General features: G+C 36.1%; 1 protein-coding gene across 6 annotated transcripts in view; it reads right to left on the bottom strand.

Moving 5' to 3' along the window:
- COL4A5 (collagen type IV alpha 5 chain) overlaps positions 1-21,991 on the bottom strand; it is a 247,300-nt gene that overhangs the window by 30,288 nt on the left and 195,021 nt on the right. For all 6 annotated transcript variants that reach the window (XM_045472952.1, XM_045472951.1, XM_045472946.1 and 3 more), the window contains exons 35-37: positions 18,863-18,952; positions 18,303-18,442; positions 2,991-3,117 (exon numbers count right to left, since the gene is read on the bottom strand). In XM_045472952.1, coding sequence (XP_045328908.1) covers positions 2,991-3,117; positions 18,303-18,442; positions 18,863-18,952 — 357 coding nt within the window. The remainder of the gene's footprint in view (positions 1-2,990; positions 3,118-18,302; positions 18,443-18,862; positions 18,953-21,991) is intronic.

Genomic DNA, 21,991 nt, shown 5'->3' with positions numbered 1-21,991 from the left:
AAGAAAATCTGCATTGTGTTAAGAATTACAACTCAAACTCACAATTTATAGTATTAGCAAAAAAACAGTGAATAGGAAAAAAAGAAAGATGCTGATGTTTGTAATATTTTTAAGAATAATTATAAGTTTTAAACTTATTTATCCAAGTATGGCATTATTATATATTCATAATAAAAATAATTACCACAACATTACAGTAGTAGAATTGATAGTATTCTATTGTATGAATATACCAATTTTTTAATCCATTCATCTACTGTCAGACATTCGGTTGTCAGACATTTGTCAGGTTTTATGTATTACGAATATCTATCTTTATGGAAACCTGGTCTACTTCCAGTTTTTAGCTATTATGAAGTAACACTGCTATGAATATTTCTGGACCAGTATTTTTGTGGACATGTCTTAACATATCTTGGGTAAATACCTAGATAGGAATGGAACTGCTGAGTCAGAGTAGGTATATGGTGTGTCTTATAAAAAAACAAAAAACAAACAAACAAAAAAACCTGCCAAACCATTTGACGCTCACAGCAATGTTTGGGAATTCTAGTTGCTCCAGATCCTTGTACAACATATGGTGATATCAGTTGCTTTAATAATAACCATGCTGATAGTAATAAATTGCTACTTCATTGTGGTTTTAGTTTGCATTTCTCTAATAGCTGATAATACTGATCACCTTTTCGTGTGTTTATTGGCCATCCACATATCTTCTTTTGTGAAACATCCTGTCAAAGTTTTCCCCATTTAAAAAAAGTGGACTGTTTATCTTGCTATTATTGAATTGTAGAGGTTCTTTATATATCCCAGATATCAGTCATTTGTCAGACACATGTTTTGCAAGTATTTTCTCCTAGTCTGTGGCTTCCCTATGCATTTCCTTAATGATGTCTTTTGATGAGCAGAACAGAAGATCTCAGGTTCTTTAAAAGAAAAAAAAAAACGTGTGGAGCAATTGAATATCTGTATGGAAAAAAATGAACCTTGACCCCTACTTCATACCATAAAAATATTTTTATTTGAGACAAACCAAACCTAAATATAAAAGCTTAAACATTAAATGTTACAAAAAAAATAAAAGGATATTTCCATAAACCCGAATAGGAAAATATTTGTTGAATAATTCAGTATACAAAAAGCACTATGAAAGAAAATTAATAAACTGGACTTTATTAAAATTAACAACTTTTGTTCATCACACAACAGCATTGAGAATGAAAGGCAAATTTGAGACAGAAAGAACATACTTGTAATACATGTATCTGACAAAGACTCAGATCCAGAATATATAAAGAAGGGCTCTGAATCAATTAGAAGAAAAGGGCAAACAACCCAATAAATGTGAGCAAAAAACATGGAGCAAGCATTTCAAAAAGATGCTACCCAAATGGTCAATAAGTATATGGAAAGGTGTTTAACATTGTCATTCGTTTAAAAATTGTAAATGAAAACTTCAGTGAGACGCTTCTTTTTGTATGTTAGCTAACTTGACGATAAATTATATTAAAGTAAATAAATACATTTGAACATCTAATGTTGAAAAAAGACTCCCTATGTACTCACCAGAATAGCTAAAATTAAAAGACCGACAATACCAAATGAGGTGAGGACATGGACAACTGGATATTTCACAACACAAAGTACTAACCACAATATAAGCACGACAAGCCACTAGAAGCCACCCAGGAACATTTCAAATGTTGCAGGTTGGACTATAATTTATAAAACCACTTTGGACAACTGGCTAAAAGCTAAAACTTCCTTCCTAGTAGCAGGAAAACTATTAAAGCTAAATGTCTACCTACTCTATGATTCAGTAATTCTACTACTAAGTTACTAAGAGAAATGAGTATATATGTCCATGAAAAGACACGTCAAAGAATGTTAATAGCATCTTTTTTTAATAGTCCCAAACTGGAAACAGCCTGAAAGTCCTTCAACAGGAGAATGGGTAATTGATTATTATGTATTTATTCAATGGAAGGTTACAGAGCAATTATAAAAAAAACAAACTACTGACACATGCAACAAGATAAATGAATCTTACAGACATAAGTGGAAGAAGCCAGACACAAAGATATATACTGTATGATTCCATTTATATGAATTCCCAAAACAGGCCAGATTAATTGATGGTGATAGAAATCATAGCAGTGGTTACCTTGGCAGGGGTGGTTTCACTGTGAAGAGGCATGGGTAAACTTTATGGGGTGCGGGAACTATTTTATATCTTGATATGTATGGTGGGTGTATACACACACACACACACACACACACACACACACACACCCCGGTGAAAACTCATCTATAGTCTTGCATATAGTCTTGTATATTTTACTCTACGTTATACTTCAATAGAAGGTTAAGGAAAAGATAACCAAAGGCCCACTCCATCCATGCCACTGTGAAATCCAAAAGACAAACAAACGAACAAATTAAATACAAGCATAAACAGAGAAGATAGTATAACAATCTAGTTTAGGCTACCTACTTGACTATAGTGCTAAGTCCCTTTGCTTTCATCACTCAGTCGTTGTCATATAAATGAACTGAACAACTGTTCTACCACTGTGTTCCACCCAAGTGTGTGGAATAAGTGTTCTACCACTGTGTGCCACCCAACTGTGTGCCTGAGTACAACTTTCTAAGAGAATCAGCAGCAGGCTAAGGTTTGATAGTGTACATTATCACCTACAAAAAGTCAGGCTTCTTAATTGACTTGTGGCTAACAGTCAAAGGTTGAAAAATGCTCTACCAAACAGTCTCTCTGCTCACAGGATATTGTCCTACTGAGTTGGTAATACTCATTCTCATTTTATACAGAAATAAATTTGGGCAAAGAGAAGATAAAGAGCTAGTTCAAGATTATGTTGCTAGTCAGTGTCTGATTGGGAAATAGAAATCTGTCAAATAAGAAGTTGCTCTGCAACACAGGTTATACTAGATAAGGAAGGATATAAGGAAGCATTCAAGAAAAGGTATATTACCAGGGAATCCAGGAAGGCCTGGATGTCCTTTTGCTCCAGGGGTCCCTGGTAATCCAGGCAAACCAGTATCTCCCATAGAACCTTTGATTCCCGGGTTTCCTGGATATCCGGGCAGACCAGGTTCACCCTAAAGCCATGAATAAGAAGATAAAACTGAGTCTCTACATGACTTAGATTGTATAACAACATAACATTATTTATAGAGCTTTTATTATATGTCAGTCACTCTGCTAAGTGCTTTACAGAAAGTGCTTTCTTTAATCACTTGTAGAAATTTAACTTGAAAATGCTTTGTTTAATCATCACAACAGATCTTTGAGTTAGGCTTTATCATATCCATTTATAAATGAGAAAACTGAATCTTGGAGAACTCAAGTGCCTAATGTCTCTAGCAAGTGGCAGAATTAGAATTTGAGCCAAGGTCTGTTAGACTCCAGAGATCATGCTATTTCCACAATATGTAGATGTATTTTCTCATTAATCCCTAACAATCTTATAAGAAATACACTATTATTATCCCATTTTACAGAGTTGCAACTAATAAGTTGTGGAATCTGCATTTGGATCCAGATAGTCTCATTTGAACCTTTGATCATTATCCCTACTATGCTAAAATGGAATTCACTGCTTACAATAAGCATGTCAAACAGTGGTTACAAGTAGGTTCTACTGCAAAAAGTAAACTTAGTCCACACATACATACGTCTATCAAATCTTCAGTGAACATCTGAAATCTCATATATTCCATGAAGCTTTCCAGAACAAAGAAAGCTCATGCTAAGAATGTATGGCAGGTTCTTATTCTGTCAAATCAATAATGGCTTCACATATGCATGTCTTGACTCTTCAACAACACTGAACATTTCTCTGTGGTTAAAGACAACTCATATGTAACCATTTTTGGTTAGTGAACTTTTGCACTATGTTTCCTCCTAATAGAGTCTAAGAATTCATATCCACTTTCACAGTTAAAACAAGTTTTTCCCAATAATAATGAGAACATGCTATAACTAAGTCTACCAGTGTCCACTGCTCTGCTCATGAATATCATGACCTCTCCAACAAAGTGTCAGTGTTCAACATCATCTACTGAATACCTCCTTCTCCATTTAGTGCTTATGCTTGTCTAGGTGACTAAGATCATCTATTTGTGACTCAAATGATTCTGCATTATGGTAAAAGCTTTTTCAACTAATTCCTTTTCTCCTTACAACCCCACTGGGCTGGAAATATATGTATTTTGGTCTGAACTTCTATAAATCAAACATCTGGCACATTTTTGCACACATAATACTATACAATTAAATTTTGGATTGAACTGGTTCCATCTTAGGTATTTACACAGAAAAACTTTGAATAAACTACCATAATTCTTCTTACTATTCATGAACCAATGACATTTATATATCAAAATAAAAAGCAGGAAGAATATTCCAATCATTTGCTAATGGCAAACCTGAAAGGCAGTACATGAGCACTTGATGATTTATGATAAAGTATGTGAAATTCTACAATCTATAATTTCAACCAGCACTTGGTTCCCCCCTACAATTCTTTTCACCACTCTATGACCCTACTTTAAATTCTAAAAGGAAAGTAAATGTTTTACCAGGGCTTTTGAAAAGGACTAAAAGTTGCTAGTTTAAGTTTTATCTAAATTTTTATTATTCACAAACTTGCAGAGAAAACAATGAGCTTCAAAACTGTTTTTGTACTCAAAAACATACTGGACAAAAATCCTGTAAATCACTCTCAGAAGAGAAGATTTTATTACAAAACAGAAGCAAGACATGACTCGAATAGACTTAAACCACAATTATCTACATTTCTTCAAATGTCATTCCTTGATATAGTTCTTTTTCATTTAGACAAAATTGACATATAACCTTATATTAGTTTCAGGTGTACAACACAATTTGATATTTGTATATATTGTGAAATGATCACCATAATAAGTCTAGTTAACATCAATCACCATAGTTACAAATTTTTTTGTTCTTGGGATAAAAACCTTTAAAGTTTACTCTCTTAGCAACTTTCAATATACGACACACTATTAACTATAGTCACTGTGTTGTACGTTATAAGTTTGTACTTTTTAACCTCCTTCATGCATTTTACCCACTCTCCAATGCTCCATCCCCATCTCTGGCAACCACAACTTTGTTCTCTGTATTTATTAGCTCATTTTGAAAAAAAATTGTCTATTTTTAGATTCCACGTACAAGTTAAATCATAGGGTATTTGTCTTTCTCTAACTTATTTCACTTAGCATAATGGCCTCAAGGTCCATCCATGTTGTCACAAATGGCAAGACTTCATTCTTTTATATGGTTCAATAATATCCCAGTGTATATATATATATCCCATATTTTCTTTATTCATTTAATCCCATATTTTCTTTATCCATTCATATACCAATGGACACTTGACTTGCTTCCACATCTTGGCTATTGTAAATAATGCTGCCACGAACAGAGGGATGCATATATCTTTTCAAATTAGTGTTTTCATTTTCTTAGATAAATACCCATGGTACTTCTATTTATATTTTTTTGAGGAATCTCCATACTGTTTTTCATAGTGGCTGCACCAATTTACATTCTCACCAATAGTGCACAAGGATTCCCTTTTCTCCCCATCTTGCCACCACTTGCTGAAATGTGTCTTTTTGAGAGTAGCCATTTTACCAGGTGTGAAGTGATATCTCATTTGTTTTATTTATTTATTTATTTATTTATTTATTTATTTATTTATTTAGAGGTAGGGGGAAGAGCAGAGAGAGAGGAGAGAGAGAATCCCAAACAGGCTCTGTGCTGTCAGCACTAGCCTGACCCAGTCCAGTGCTGGATCTTAAGAACCTAATCGTGAGATCATGACCTCAGTCGAAATCAAGAGCTGGATGCTTAACGGACTAAGCCACCCAGGTGCCCTCATGGTGGTTTTGATTTGCATTTCCCTGATTATTAGTGATTTAAGTACCTTTTAGTGTACCTGTTGGTCATTAGTATGCCTTCTTTGGAAAAATGTCTATTCAGTTGCTCTGGTAATTTTTAGTTGTATTCTTTGTTTCATTTTTAGTATCGATTGTATGAGTTCTTTGCACAGTTTGGATATTAACTCCTTATCGATATATGACTTGCAAATATTTTCTCCCATTCAGTAGGTTGCCTTTTCACTTGATGATTTCCTTTGCTGTGCAGATCAGTTTGATGTAGTCCCACCTGTTTATTATGCTTTTGTTGCCTTTGCTTTTCAAAACACAAGAAAAACATCACCAAGATGAAGGTCAAGGAACTTGCCTGTTTTCTTCTAGTTTTATGGTTTCAAGTTTTACATTTAAATCTTTAACCCATTTTCAGTTAATTTTTGTATATGGTATAAGGTAGTAGTCTAGTTTCATTCTTTTGCCTGTGGCTGTAGGTTTTCCCAACACCATTTATTAAAATGACTGTTTTCCACATTGTATAATCTTGCTTCATCATAAATTAATTGACTATATTTGTGTGGGTTTATTTCTGGGTTCTCTATTCTAATCCACTGACCTATGTTTGTTTTTATGCCAATACCATATTGTTTGGATTACTACAGCTTTGTAATATAGTTTGAAATCAGAGAGTGTGATACTTCCAGCTTTGTTCTTTGTCAAGATTGCTTTGGCTATTCAAAATCTTTTGTGGTTCTATACAAATTTTAAGATTGTTTATTTCTTTGAAAATACCATTGGGATTTTGAAAAGGATTGCAATGAATCTATATATTGCTTTGGGTAATATGAAAATTTTAACAATATTAATTATTCCAATCCATGAGCATAGAATATCTTCATATTTGTGTCTTCAATCTTTCGTCAGTGTCATCATTTTTCATCTCCTTGGTTAAATTTACTCCTAAGTATTTTATTCTTTTTAATGCAATTCTAAAGGAAGTGTTTCCTTAATTTCTCTTTCTGATAGTTTCACTTCAATCTTTCGTCAGTGTCATCATTTTTCATCTCCTTGGTTAAATTTACTCCTAAGTATTTTATTATTTTTAATGCAATTCTAAAGGAAGTGTTTCCTTAATTTCTCTTTCTGATAGTTTGTTGTTAGTATATAGAAATACAACAGATTTTTGAATGCTGATTATGTACTCAGTGACTTTCCTGAATTTTTTAAATAGCTCTAACATTTTTTGTTGGAGACTTTAGGGTCTTTTATAAATATAAGTATAATGTATAAATATACATACATATGTATACATATATTTGCAAATAGTGACAGCTTTTACTCCTTCTTTTCCAATGTGGATATCTTTCATTGCTTTTTCTTGCTTTCTTGCTCTAGCTAGGATTTCCAATGCTATCTTAAATAAAAGTGGCAAAAATGAGCATCCTTGTTTTGTTTCTAATCTTAGAGGAGAAACTTTCAACTTTTCACCATTGAGTATGATGGTAGCTGTGGGCTTCTAATATATGACCCATATTATGTTGAGGTAAATTCCTCTGTACCCACTTTGTTGAGTTTTTATCATAAATGGATGTTAAATTTTGTCAAATATCTTTCCTACATCTATTGAGATGATCATATGATTTTCATCCTTTATTTTGTTAATGTGATGTATCATATTGATCGATTTGTAGATGTAAACCATTCATGCATCTCTGGAATAAGTTTCACTTGAGCATGGTATATGGTCCTTTTAATTGATGTTGTATTGTTTCATTTACTTTGTTAATATTTTGTTGAAGACTTTTGCATCTGTTTATTAGGTATACAGGCCTGTAATTTTTTTGCTTTTTTTTTTGTGGTGTCCTTATCTGGTTTAGGTATCAGTGTAATGCTCATAAAATGACTTCAAAAGTGTTCTCTCTTCTTCAATTTTTTGGAAAATTTTGAGAAGGATATGTATTAAATCTTCTTTAAGTGTTTGGTAGAATTCATCCGTGAAGATGTCTAGCTCTGGACTTTACTGGGAGGTTTTCTTTTTTTCCTTCTTTTTTGATTACTGATTCAATCTCTTTACTAGTAATTGGTTTATTCAGATTTCCTAATATTTCTTGATTCAGTCTGGGAAGGCTGTATATTTCTAGGAATTTATTCATTGCTTCTAGGCTCTCCAATTTGTTGACATATAATTGTTCATAATAGTATTTTATGATCTTTTGTATTTCTGTGGTATCAGTTGTAAATCCTTCTTTCATTTCTGATTTTATTTATTTAATTTACTTATTTGAGCCCTCTCTTGGCGAGTCTAGCTAAAGGTTTGTCAATTTTGCTTATCTTTTCAAAGAACCAGCTCTTACTTTCACTGATCTTTTTTTATGTCTTTTTAGTCTCTATTTTATTTATTTGTACTTTGACGTTTTAAATTTCCTTCCTTCTAACTTTGAACTGCATTTGTTTTTCTTCTTCTAGTTCCTTTAGGTATAAATTTAGTTTGAGATTTTTCTTGTTTCTTGAGGTAGGCCTGTATCACTATGAACTTTCCGTTTAGAACAGCTTTTCCTTCACATCATATATTCTGGTAAGCTGTATTTCCATTTTCACTTTTTTTTTTTTTAATTTTTTTTTTCAACGTTTATTTATTTTTGGGACAGAGAGAGACAGAGCATGAACGGGGGAGGGGCAGAGAGAGAGGGAGACACAGAATCAGAAACAGGCTCCAGGCTCTGAGCCATCAGCCCAGAGCCCGACGCGAGGCTCGAACTCACGGACCGCGAGATCGTGACCTGGCTGAAGTCGGACGCTTAACCGACTGCGCCACCCAGGCGCCCCCCCATTTTCACTTTTCTCAAGGTGTTCTTTAATTTCTCCTTTGATTTCTTCATTGGCCCACTGGTTGTTCAGTAGCATGTTGTTTAATCTCCACTTATTTGTGTTTTTTTTTTCATTTTTTGTTGTAATTGATTTCAGTTTCATGCCACTATGTGGCATTCAGAAAAGATGCTTGATATGATTTGAATCTTCTTAAACTTACTGAGACTTGTTTCGTAGCCCAACATATGAACTACCTTGGAGAATGTTCCATGTGCATTTGGGAAGAATGTGTATTCTGCTGCTTTGGGATGGAAAGTTCTATATATATTAAGTTCATTTGGTGTAATTTAAGGTAGATGTTTCCTTATCAATTTTCTGTCTGGATAAACTATCTACTGATGCAAGTGCTATATTGAAGTCCCATACTATTATTATATTGCTGTCAATTTCTCCCTTTGGGTTCATGAATATTTGCTTTATTTATTTAGGTGCCACTATGTTGGGTGCATAAATATTTACAAATATTATATCCTCTTGTTAGAGTGGTCGCTTTATCGTTATGTAATGCCCCTGTCTTTTAATACTATCTTTCTTTTAAAGTCTATTTTCTGTGGTATAAGTATAGCTACCCTAGCTTTCTTTTGTTTTCCATTTATGTGGAGTATCTTTTTTCCAACCCTTTACTTTCCGTCTCTGTGTGTCCTAACACATGAAGTGAATTTCCTGTAGGCAGCATATAACTGGGTTTGTTTATTTATTTATTTATAAAAGTTTATTTATTTATTATTTGAGAGAGAAAGCAAGAGTGAGTACAAGCGGGGGAGAGGTAGAGAGAGGTGATTAAGAATCCTAAGCAAGCTCTGCACTGTTAGCACAGAGCCTGACATGGGGCTCGATCTTATGAACCACAAGATCATGACCTGATCTGAAATCAAGAATCAGACACCTAATGAACTGAGCCACTCAGGAACCATAACTAGGTCTTTTTAAAAATGATCACACAATGTCTTTTGATTGAAGAATTTAGTTGATTTATACTTAAAGTAATTATTGATAGGTATGTACCTATTGACATTTTGTTAACTGTTTTCTGGCTGTTTTGTAGTTCCTCTCTGTTCCTTCTTTTGCTCTCTTCTGTTGTGGTTTGATGACTTTCTTTAGTGTTATTATTATATCGCTTTCTAATTATCTTTTGTTTTTCTATTATAGGTTTTTGCTTTGTGATTACCATGAGGTCCACCTATAACAACCTAGATATGCTAAAATCTATTTTAAGTTGACAGCAACTTCAGTTTGAACAAAATTCAAAACTACATTTTTACTCCCCACTGATTTTATGTTTTTGATATCACATTTTACGTCTTCTCATTTTGTGCATCCCTTAACTGATTATTGTACAGTTATTTTTACTACTTTTGTCTTTTAACTTTCATACTAGATATGTAAGTAATTAACCCACTACCTTTACTATGTATTTATTTTCACCTTTGAGATTTATACAGTCACATGTTTTCTTGTCACTAATTAATGCACTTTCTTTTCAGCTTAAAGATGTACCTTTTTAATATCTCCTATAAGTCAGTTTAGTGGTAATGAACTCTTTTAGCTTTTGATTGTCTGGAAAAGTCTTTATCTCCCCCTCAACTCTGAATGATAAGTTGGCTGGGGAGGGTATTCTTTTTTGGAAGTTTCTTCTTTTCAGGATTTTGAATTGTTCCATCCTCTTCTCTCCTACAAAACTTCTGCTGAAAAATCTGCTTATAGTCTTATTGGGGTTCCTTTGTACATAGCAGGGGTTTTCCCTTTGCTGTTTTTAAGATTCTCTCTTTAACTTTTGACAATTTTATTATAATGTGCCTTAGTGTTGATCTTTTTGGGTTCATCTTATTTGGGCCTTCCTCAGATTAGGGAGGTTTTCAGGTATTATTTCTTTAAACAAATTTCCTTCTCCTTTCTCTCTCTCTTCTTCTAGGACCCCTATAATTCAAATGTTATTGAGATTTATGTTGTCTCATAATTCCCTTAAGCCATCTTTACTTTTCAGTATATTTTTTTTTCCTTTTTTGATGTTCTGTTTGGGTGAGTTCCACTGCCCTGTCTTCTAGATCACTTTATTGTGCTTCATGTAGTCTGCTCTTCCACCCCTCCTGTATGTATATTTTTCAATTCCGTTATTGTATTCTTCAGCAAAACAGCTACTTCTCCTGGTCTTGAAGGAGTAGCCTTGTGTAAAAGATTCAATTTATTGGTCAACCTTAGCCCTTGTTCTTTGTTGTCTCTCAAACCTTTGTAACTGTCTAAGCAGCCAAATTTACTCTTGACATGTACTGGCTGCTGATGGTGTGCCAAGACCTCTCAGTGTTCTAAAGGGAGGAATCTCAAGTCAGCACCTAGTTTCAGGCTGATTGGAAGCCATATCCTCAGGCAGAAGCTTTAAAAGTACGCAAATATATATAGTCCTGTGATATCACAATAGTAAACCCTGCTGGCCTGCAGACCAGGTGGAACTGGAGGTGTTGCAAAAATCAGGGCTTTAGGCAAATGTATCAGTTCCTTTCTGGGAGGTACCAGCAAACTGTAGCAAGGCTGAGGAAGAATGCAAAGATGGTATCCTCCAGCCTACATTCCCTGAGAGCACACTTGTAGCCTCCAGATGTATGACAAACTTTTTTTTTAACATTTATTTTATTTTTGAGAGAGAGAGAGAGAGGGGGCAGAGGAGGGCAGAGAGAGAGAGGGAGATACAGAATCTGAAGCAGGCTCCAGGCTCTGAGCTGTCAGCACAGAGCCCGACGCGGGGCTTGAACTCACGAACTGCCAGATCATGACCTGAGCTGAAGTCAGACGCCTAACTGACTGAGCCACCCAAGTGCCCCCACGTGTATGGCAAACTTTAAGTCTGCCCCTCAGGTTGAAGCTCCAAGGCAAGTCCCTTTTCACAGACAGACTGGGGGTTTGGTTTAGTCTGCTGTCTGTGTAGGCCCCTGGTGATGGTAGCATGCCAAGAACTGTCTGTCTGATTATTAGTTTTGTGGGATTCAGGAATTCATGCCCCCTGGCCACCAGAGCCAGATGACTATGGAGTGACCCCAGTATGGACTGCGTGCACCTGCAGGTTTTTGTGGGGGCCACTGAAGAGCACAGAACTGGCGTGTCACTCTTGACTTTTGCAGGGATGAAGGAGAATCTAGGGCTGGTGCTTGCCAGCCATCTTTAGTGGGGTAATGGAAGAGTGCAAGGCTAGGTCACACTTGCCAGCACTATCAACGTAGAGGGAGAGTACAAAAATGGTGACTGCCAGCACTTCCAACCCTGGAGAGAGGTCCAACGTGCTCCTGCCCCTCTGGCAGATGTTTTAATACTAGCAAATGAATCTCCTTCACATATAGTGTAGACATTTTTCAAACTGTTGCCTTTTCACTGGTTCCTAAGGTGAGTGAGTTTGCATGCAAGCTCTTTGAGAAAGGTGTTTCAGTTCCCGACAGCCCTTTGGATGTAAGCTCCTTTGATCTTCAAAGCCAGATGTTTTGCAGGATTGTCTCCCTGTTACAGGCCCCAGGGGTTAGCATGCTTGATGTGGGGCATGAATCCCTCATTTCTCAGGGATTAGCTCCAGATTTGTGGGATCCCTTCTGATTGTGGGTCATCATGGCAGGGGTAGGGTTTTGGATGAGTCAGTATCTCTGCCTCTGCTAACCACTATGTGGCCCTTTTACTATTTGTTGTGAAAAAAGCTGTTCAGTTAGTTTTCAGGTCTTTTTCAGAGGGAATTAAGTGTTCTCTATGTAGCTATAGATTTGTTTTGCCCATGAGAAGAGGTATGTTCAGGATCTTCTTATGCCTCCATCTTGTACTGCCCCACCACTATCCTTGTTTCTTAGCAACTCACTAATTATAGAATTCTTTCTTATGCTTGCCATCCCCCAATAATACTATTATGTCTCCTAAAATGTTAATTCTACTCTTTCTTTATAACATAGGCACTACTCACTTTGCACAATAGTATGGAACAACAAAAATGAAGATGCAAGCTGAAACCATGTAAAGAGGTCTTCATAATTAATGAGAAAAATATGATTGCTCCATGACCTTTAAAAACTTTTCTCACAACTTTAAAATCTCTCTTCATGTAAGTTATACATGTAAAGAGAAAAGTCATATATTGCTAAGTTTTCTTTCACAAACTTCCTTGTCTACACCTCTAAAGTCTCTAACCTCTAAAGTCTAAAATCTGTCAATGGTGTCAGTGTCAACATTCCAGTGTTGCCATTTTCCTTTTTTTTTTTTTTTTTGCTACACTTTCATTTCTGTTGGTTAATTTTCTCCTTTGAGTATCCGTCTTTTTAAAATTTCACATTGGTTTATCAATGAGAGGCAAAAAGGCAACACAACTACATGCTTTGCTACCAGGGCATTAAGGGAATATCAGATTCACAGTGATTAATGACTGATTCAATTTGAAAGAAGTGAAATAATTGTTCACTGATCATGATACATAACTGTTATTTATATAGTGATTTATAGATTGGTGGATTGAAAAGCTAACATACCATGGTAGCTTGAGTTTGAACCATGTTGTTGTGGACTCATGTCATTTAAATAAATTGTGGCAACAAATTTATGCATATCAGAACTGTGCGAAGGACTGCCTGCATCTAGTAGAAATGAGCTATAAAATCTTATTTTTCAGTGTGTCACCATTATATGATAAAATAACAACAGGCTACTTCAAATACATGATTTCTTTGTTTTATCAGCTCTGCAAGTATCCAAATTTAGTTTAGAATTTGCTTGAAGGCTGCATAGAGAAAGAAACTAAAAGTTAGCCTCTTGCTTGAAGAGTTGAATATACTATGGACATTTGCCAACTGAAACATGTTTTTCTGCTGATATTCATTATAATTTCTGAGACAAGTTATGGTAATTTGATTTCATTATATAAACGTTAACATTTGCTCAGCCCACCAAAAAATATATAGGAAAACATTTAGAAAAAAATTTAAATGGAATTTCAAATCAATGAGTAAAGAATGGAGACTTTACTCCAAACAAATGGAGTTGGGTTATCTGGATATCTAATTTGGAAAAAAATGAAGCTACTTCTCACCTCATACAACATATGGAAAAAGCCAATGGATTAAAGATATAAATATAAAGAACAAAATCATGCAGTATAGAAGAAAGACATAGGTCTATTTTTATAATATTAGGATATAGGAGTTTTTATAACAATTAGAAGATTATGCTTCTGATCTTTCCCACTAAATCTCTTTCCCCACATCTCTCCTGTCTCAGTATGTAGCAACTCCGTTGTTCCAGTACCTTAGGAAAGAAATTTTAGAGTCATCCATGATATCTCTCCTCCCATATTCCATAAGCAAATCTTTCTGGCTTGCCCTGGATCCAAACCATCAAGATATCAAGCCTGTATTATTTAAATAGTGTTATAACTGGTCTGTTTTCATCCTTATTCCTCTATGATCTGGTTCCAAAATAGGAGCTATGATATATTTTTAAATTTAAGTACAATCATGTTACTCCTTCCAGTCACTCCCCATTTCATTCAGTAGTAAAATCCCTTACTATGATCCACAAGGGCTCTAGATAATCTATCTTCCATTACCCACCTAATCTCATCACCTACTTAGTTTCACCTCACTCACTCTGCTTAATCCACTCTAGTCACGTTTATGTACCTCAGACATGTCAGGTATGCTCCCACCTCAGGGTCTTCGAATGACTCATTCCCTCACTGCATGTCACTTGATCAACTGTTATTAGAGCAGTTTTCCCTTACCACTCTATTTCAAAATGTAACAATTCTCAGCAATTCCTATACCCAAGCCTCACTTAACTTTTGCCATACCTTCTAACACACTCATTTGTTTATTGAATAACTCATTTGTTTATTGAATAGATGTCAGCTCCATGCAGGCAGTGAGTTTGGTTCATTCATTTTCTATCTCCAGCACCTAAAACAGTACCTGGCACCTCATATACACTCAATAGGTATTTTTTGAATGAATGAACCAATAAATGAGTATAACATTTGCCTATGTAAAAATTTTAAACTCTACATGATAAATGAACAGTAAACAAGGTTATAAGACAAACAAATGACTGGGAGAAAATATTTGCAACACATATAATAGACAATGGATGCATCGTTATAAAGTACTTGTAGAAATCAATAGGAAATATACAACCAAATCCCTTCCCAAAAATGACGAAAGAACATGAATAGACAATTTGTAGAGGAGATATAAGCATATGAAATCTCATTTCTAATTAGGAAAATTCAAATTTCAACAATGATACTCCACTTTTCACCTTTTAAACTAACAAAATTAGAATGACTGATAGTACCCAATATTTGTAAAATGAAGAGAAAATAGAAAATTTCTTACACTGATCAAGACAGTATAAAGCAGTAGTGATATTTAAGAAAAAATCAGTCAGTAACTATCAACATTACAAAGGCATATATATATGATGAGTTCCCACAACTCTACTTAGAATTTATTCTGTGGTAATATTTACCAAATAATCTTAAGATATGTATGTGAGACATGGGTAAGAATCTTCAGAGCAACATATGTTTCTAATCATGAATATATAGAAACAATTCAGTATTCATAATAGGTTAAACTATTTATGGTTAACCCACACGCAAAATATTATATAATTATGAAAAATAATGAGGCATTTATTTATGGGCTAATAAAGACAGTTTGCTAAAATTTACTAAGTTATGATAGCTAGGTCCAGAGCAGATATATAGTATGAATTTTTTTTGGTGTAAATAAAAATATAAGATACCTGTATTTGGAAGATGCAGCATCATTTCATGAATCAGTAACTGAGGAAAAATGCTTCCAATTATAATTGTAAGATGCTTTCCATTGTAAGATGCACCTCAATATCAGAGATTTTGAATATAAAAAATTGAGTCTTAAATTGATAAAATACTGGGGCGCCTGGATGGCTCTGTCGGTTGAGCATACAACTTGGGCTCAGGTCATGATCTCACAGTCCGTGAGTTTGAGCCTTGTATCAGGCTCTGTGCTGACAGCTCGGAGCCTGGAGCCTGCTTCGGATTCTGTCTCCTGCTCTCTCTGCCCCTCCCCCACTCACACTGTCTGTCTCTCTCTCTTCCCAAAATAAATAAACATTAAAAATATTTAAAAAAATAAAATAAAATAAAATTGATGAAATACCTATCATACATACATGCTTACATGTGCATAAAATGTCTTTTCTGGGGGCACCTGGGTGGCTCAGTTGGTTGAGTGTCTGACTTTGGCTCAGGTCATGATCTTGCAGTTAGTGAGTTAAAGCTACATGTTGAGCTCTGTGCTGACAGCTCAGAAGCTGGAGCCTGCTTCAGAATCTGTGCCTCCCTCTCTCTCTGGCCCTCTGCTGCTCACTCTCTGCCTCTCTCTCTCTCTCTCTCAAGAATAAATAGACATTAAAAAGAATTTTAAAAAGTCTTTTGTGAACAACTATTAAAAATAGTAAGAACTATGAATTTGAGGTATGTATATGTGTGGGAAAAGGACTTCTTGTTTCACATTGTTTCATACTGCTTGATTTTTAAAATCAAGTTTATTGGTTACTATTAATATAAAACTTTATAATAAGACAAAAATCTAGATGTACTTATGTTTAGACCTAGACACTTTCAGGAATCTATACAGTATAACTAATTATACATATGTCCACAGATATGTCTAAGAATATTCATTATGATATTATTTGCAACAACAGAATATCATGCAAATATTAAAAATAATGTACAATGACAACAAAAATTGTCTAATATATATTAAAAAAGAAAGATTAAAAGATATAAATGATAAAGCAAATATAGGATAGCATGTATTCTATAATTCTACACACATACAATATATGTAGAAAAAACAAAACAAAATTTTGTATACATACATAAAAAATGTATAGCAAGGGATTCAAATTTACACACTAACTATTATCAGTGGATTTCTATAGGGAAGGGAATGGAATAAAGAATATATGTTATGAAGCAGATTTTCACTTTTACCCTTGACATGTCTGTATTATTATTACTTTTTTAATGTTGTCATGTATTGCTGGTAAAATTTAAATAGAACAGAAAAATTCAGAATCCTTTCAGTAGACTTTACACTGGTAATCTATAGTTAATATGCAGAGATTTCTCTTGATTATCTCTTACAATAAGTTGATTGACTACACAAACTAAAATCTTTTTGTATACTGTTAAAAAGAAATGATCAAATTCCACATGAGTAAAATCATTGAACAACAACAAAAAAAGAGACAAAGCAAGAAACAGACTTTTAAATATAAAGATCAACCAGATGTTTACCATAAAGGATGTGGGTGGGGGGACGGGTTAAATAGGTGACAGGGATTAAGGAGGGCATTTGTGATGAGCATGGGGTGTTGTATGGAAGTGTTGAATCACTACACTGTACACCTGAAACCAATATAACATTGTATGTAATCATACTGGAATTAAAATTAAAAATAAGAAATTTTTTTAAAAAATTAAAAAATAAAAAGGACAGCTTAAAAGGAAAAAAAAACATTATTCAGTAAATTCATATCTCAGTGGGAATTTTCATTAATTCCATGCAAGTTTAGTAACACCATTCTTTTTCTAATACTTCCTAGCTTTGTAGTCTGACTGAATGATTAAACAATATTATAACACAAACAATTGACTAGGAGAAAACATCTGTAACATATATAAATTTTTTTTTCAACGTTTATTTATTTTTGGGACAGAGAGAGACAGGGCATGAATGGGGGAGGTGCAGAGAGAGAGGGAGACACAGAATCGGAAACAGGCTCCAGGCTCCGAGCCATCAGCCCAGAGCCCAACGCGGGGCTTGAACTCACGGACCGCGAGATCGTGACCTGGCTGAAGTCGGACGCTTAACCGACTGTGCCACCCAGGCGCCCCGATATATAATAAACAATGTATGCATCTCTCCTGGCTAAAAAGTACTTCCCCAAATGAGTAGGACCTATCACCTTTTTACATGGAATTAAGCAGTTATCAAATATTTGCTGAGTCTAATGATTCTAAAACACATCCTAAATTTGATTGGTGGAGAAACACTACCAAAGTTTTCACACTGACTAGGGGCACAGAGGGGCATGTAAAACTGTTTTAAGAGAACTACCTCTGATATGCAGTTAGGAATACTACAGCACTTTCATTAATTGCATAAGTTACTTTGTTTATATAAGTCTCTTCATATTACTTTATAATAATATTAGGATACAGATCAACAATTCTGTCACTAAAAAGGAAAAAATACGCCTTTGGTTTACTGAAATATACTCAGAGATTAAGATAGAGGGAAAACAAAGAAATCAGAATGTCTCCCCCTCTTTTTGGATTGGCTACAAACCCTACAAGTATCTCCTTACAATATAAGAGAAAACAGAAGGAATGAATTTCTAGAATATACCATGTCATTCTATAGTTTGTTTAATGAAGAATTAGGATGAGCACAGTATTTTAAAAAAATCACATCTGCTCAGGCATATGCATGGAGTAGAATTACCTTCGGGCCAGGAAGACCTGGAAGACCAATGCCTGAAATACCAGGATCACCTTTTTCTCCTTTCTGTCCAGGTAATCCTGGGGAGCCAGGTTGTCCAGGAACTCCAGGAGGTCCAGGAGACCCTTTCACACCCTGAGGGCCTGTTGAACACATGTAACATGCATTTTTTTTTACAAAATGTTCTTTATTTATGGCATATCTATGATGCATATGACCAAGGGAAAAGATTTTTTAAAAAAGAACTCTGCAAATTCTGAGTTAAAAATAATCCTTTATAACTAGGATTATTTAAAAGCCTACTTTTCAAGGAAGTTTATGTGAAAAGGGTACAGCTAGAGAAAAGATACATGTTTGTCGATTCTTACTCTTAATGTTTCTAAAACTCTGTCCATTAATTCCCACTTCAAATATTTGTGTGATGGAAGAGCTCTATCCACGGATTACCTTAGTTATTGCCTCAGTTTGATTTTATCCACAACCAGACTCTATTTTGATAACAAATTTTCCAAAGCGATCTTCCATTGATGGGATTAAATATTTGGGAGACTGCCATCACTCACCTGGAAAACCCATATCACCAATGCTTCCTTTAAGTCCAGGAGGTCCTGTAAGTCCTGGCTTCCCAGGGAGACCAGGGTTACCTTTGGGACCTAGAAAAGTCAAATTGGTTAAATTAAGATAAGTCAACAATATTGAAGTTGCCTGGTTTCTTGGAGTGGGATGTAATTATAATGCAAGCATGGGATTGGATGGATCAAATCTCAATACATGATTAAGTTCCACAGATCTAACTCAGCATAAAACAGGCAAGAGATACCTAGGAAATCTCCTCGGGAACATATTACAATATAATCATGGTGATAGAGGTCTCTTAATACAAATTAGTTTTAAAAATGCAAAAATTTTACCAGGTCATCTGGTGTCTTGCCCTAAAACATTTCCAATTGGAAACAAAGTTCTATTTGTTGTATGTGTGTAACTACCCTTACTGTATTTATCACAGATAAATCCAATATGAGTCTGCTCTTAAAAGATTCAGAAGTGGCTTTCCCATGTAAGTCTGATATTATGAAACCGGCAAATGGAAAGTGGTATTCTGTTATGATATATTCCCAGTTCATGAGGCCAGGGATAGATGAAGATTGACGGAGAAGTACTATACTGTCACCTCCAACAGTCCTGGCTGCTGTGTTTAGACATTCTTCCTAGAGCTTAGGTGCCTAAGCTGTGTGGTGTTACCTAGGTATTTTCTAAGGACCACAATGTTGCCTTAAACATTTTTTCTTTTCTTTTTTTCTTCCACACTGACTTCCAACTCAGGGAAGAGAATGCAGAAGATGTGAAGGATAGAAAGGAAGAGAATTTCTCTTTCCAACTATATTAAGGCAACGTAGTAGAGTCTAGAGCAGAATAACTGACCTGAAGGACGCTTATGAAGATGGAGACTAGCTGATCTTAATTCCTTAGGAGCCTAACTAAATAAAGTAGATTAAGAAGCAGCAAGAGAGGGCTGGATAGAAAGAAGATGGGGGCATAGGAGTACGCTGGGCTCACCGCATCCTGCTGGTCACTCAGATTCCACCTACACCTGCCTAAATAACCCAGAAAACTGCCAGAAGACTAGCAGAACGGATTCTCTGGAGCCAGCGCAGACGAGAGGCCCACGGGAGAGGGTAGGAAGGGCGGAGAGGCGGTGCACGCTACACAGACTGGCGGGAGGGAGCCAGGGCGCAGGGGCGGCCTGCGGCCAAGCAGAGCCCCCGAGTCTGGCTTGCAAAAGCGGAGGGGCTGGACGGAGTGTGTTCCGACAGCAAGCGGGACTTAACATCTGGAAGGTTATAAGTTAACAGCTCTGCTCGGAAAGCAGGAAGGCTGGAGGACAACGGGAGGAAGAATTGCTGAGCCCTGGGATGACAGAGCTCAGTTTGGTGGGGTACAAAGGCGCTCACCAGTGCCATCTCCCTCGCCCATCCCCCTGCCAAAACCCCAAAAGGAACCAGTTCCTGCCAGGGAACTTGCCTGCACCCCGCAAAAACCGAATGCTGTGCTTCTGTGGATCCATCCCTCCGGCAGCGGCGGGTCTGACTCCCTCCCGCTACCACAGGGCCCCTCCTGAAGTGGATCACCAAAGGAGAAGTGAGCTAAGCCTGCCCCTCCCACCCCCGTGCACCTTGCCTATCCACCCCAGCTAATATGCCAGATCCCCAGCACCACAAACCTGGGAGTGTGCAAGTAGCCCAGACGGGCCATGCCACCCCACAATGAATCCCGCCCACCCCTAGAAAAGGGGAAGAGAAGGTACACACCAGTTTGACTGTGGCCCCAGCAGTGGGCTGGGGGCAGACATCAGGTCTGACTGGGGCCCGCCCACCAACTCCAGCTATTCAAGACAGCACAGGGGAAGTGCCCTGCAGGTCCGCACCACTCCAGGGACTATCCAAAATGACCAAACGGAAGAATTCCCCTCAAAAGAATCTCCAGGAAATAACAACAGCTAACAAACAGATCAAAAAGGATTTAAACAATATAACAGAAGGTGAATTTAGAATAATAGTCATAGAATTAATCACTGGGCTTGAAAACAGTATAGAGGACAGCAGAGAATCTATTGCTACAGAGATCAAGGGACTAAGGAATAGTCAGGAAGAGCTAAAAAAATTCTATAAACGAGCTGCAAAATAAAATGGAAATGACCACGGCTCGGATTGAAGAGGCAGAGGAGTGAATAGGTGAACTAGAAGATAAAATTATGGAAAAAGAGGAAGCTGAGAAAAAGAGAGATAAAAAAAATCCAGGAGTATGAGGTGAAATTAGAGAACTAAGTGATGCACTAAAGAGAAATATCTACGCATAATTGGTATTCCAGAGGAGGAAGAGAGAGGGAAAGGTGCTGAAGGAGTACTTGAAGAAATAATAGCTGAGAACTTCCCTGAACTGGGGAAGGAAAAAGGCATTGAAATCCAAGAGGCACAGAGAACTCCCTTCAGACGTAACTTGAATCGATCTTCTGCACGACATATCATAGTGAAACTGGCAAAATACAAGGATAAAGAAAATTCTGAAAGCAGCGAGGGATAAACGTGCCCTCACATATAAAGGGAGACCTAGAAGACTCATGACTGATCTCTCTTCTGAAACTTGGCAGTTCAGAAAGGAATGGCAGGAGATCTTCAATGTGATGAACAGAAAAAAAAAAAAATGCAGCCGAGAACCCTTTATCCAGCAAGTCTGTCATTCAGAATAGAAGGAGAGATAAAGGTCTTCCCAAACAAACAAAAACTGAAGATATCGTCACCACTAAACCAGCCCTACAAGAGATCCTAAGGGGGATCCTGTGAGACAAAGTACCAGAGATATCGCTACAAGCATAAAACATACAGACATCACAATGACACTAAACCCATATCTTTCTATAATAACACTGAATGTAAATGGACTAAATGTGCCAACCAAAAGACATAGGGTATCAGAATGGATAAAAAAACAAGACCCATCTCTTTGCTGTCTACAAGAGACTAATTTTAGACCTGAGGACACCTTCAGATTGAGAGTGAGGGGATGGAGAACTATTTATCATGCTACTGGAAGTCAAAAGAAAGCTGCAGTAGCCATACTTATATCAGACAAACTAGACTTTAAATTAAAGGCTGTAACAAGACATGAACAAGGACATTATATAATAATTACAG

This window comes from Leopardus geoffroyi, chromosome X, assembly GCF_018350155.1.
Source record: "Leopardus geoffroyi isolate Oge1 chromosome X, O.geoffroyi_Oge1_pat1.0, whole genome shotgun sequence".
Lineage (NCBI taxonomy): Eukaryota > Metazoa > Chordata > Mammalia > Carnivora > Felidae > Leopardus > Leopardus geoffroyi.
This window is presented reverse-complemented; position numbering and strand designations above follow the sequence as displayed.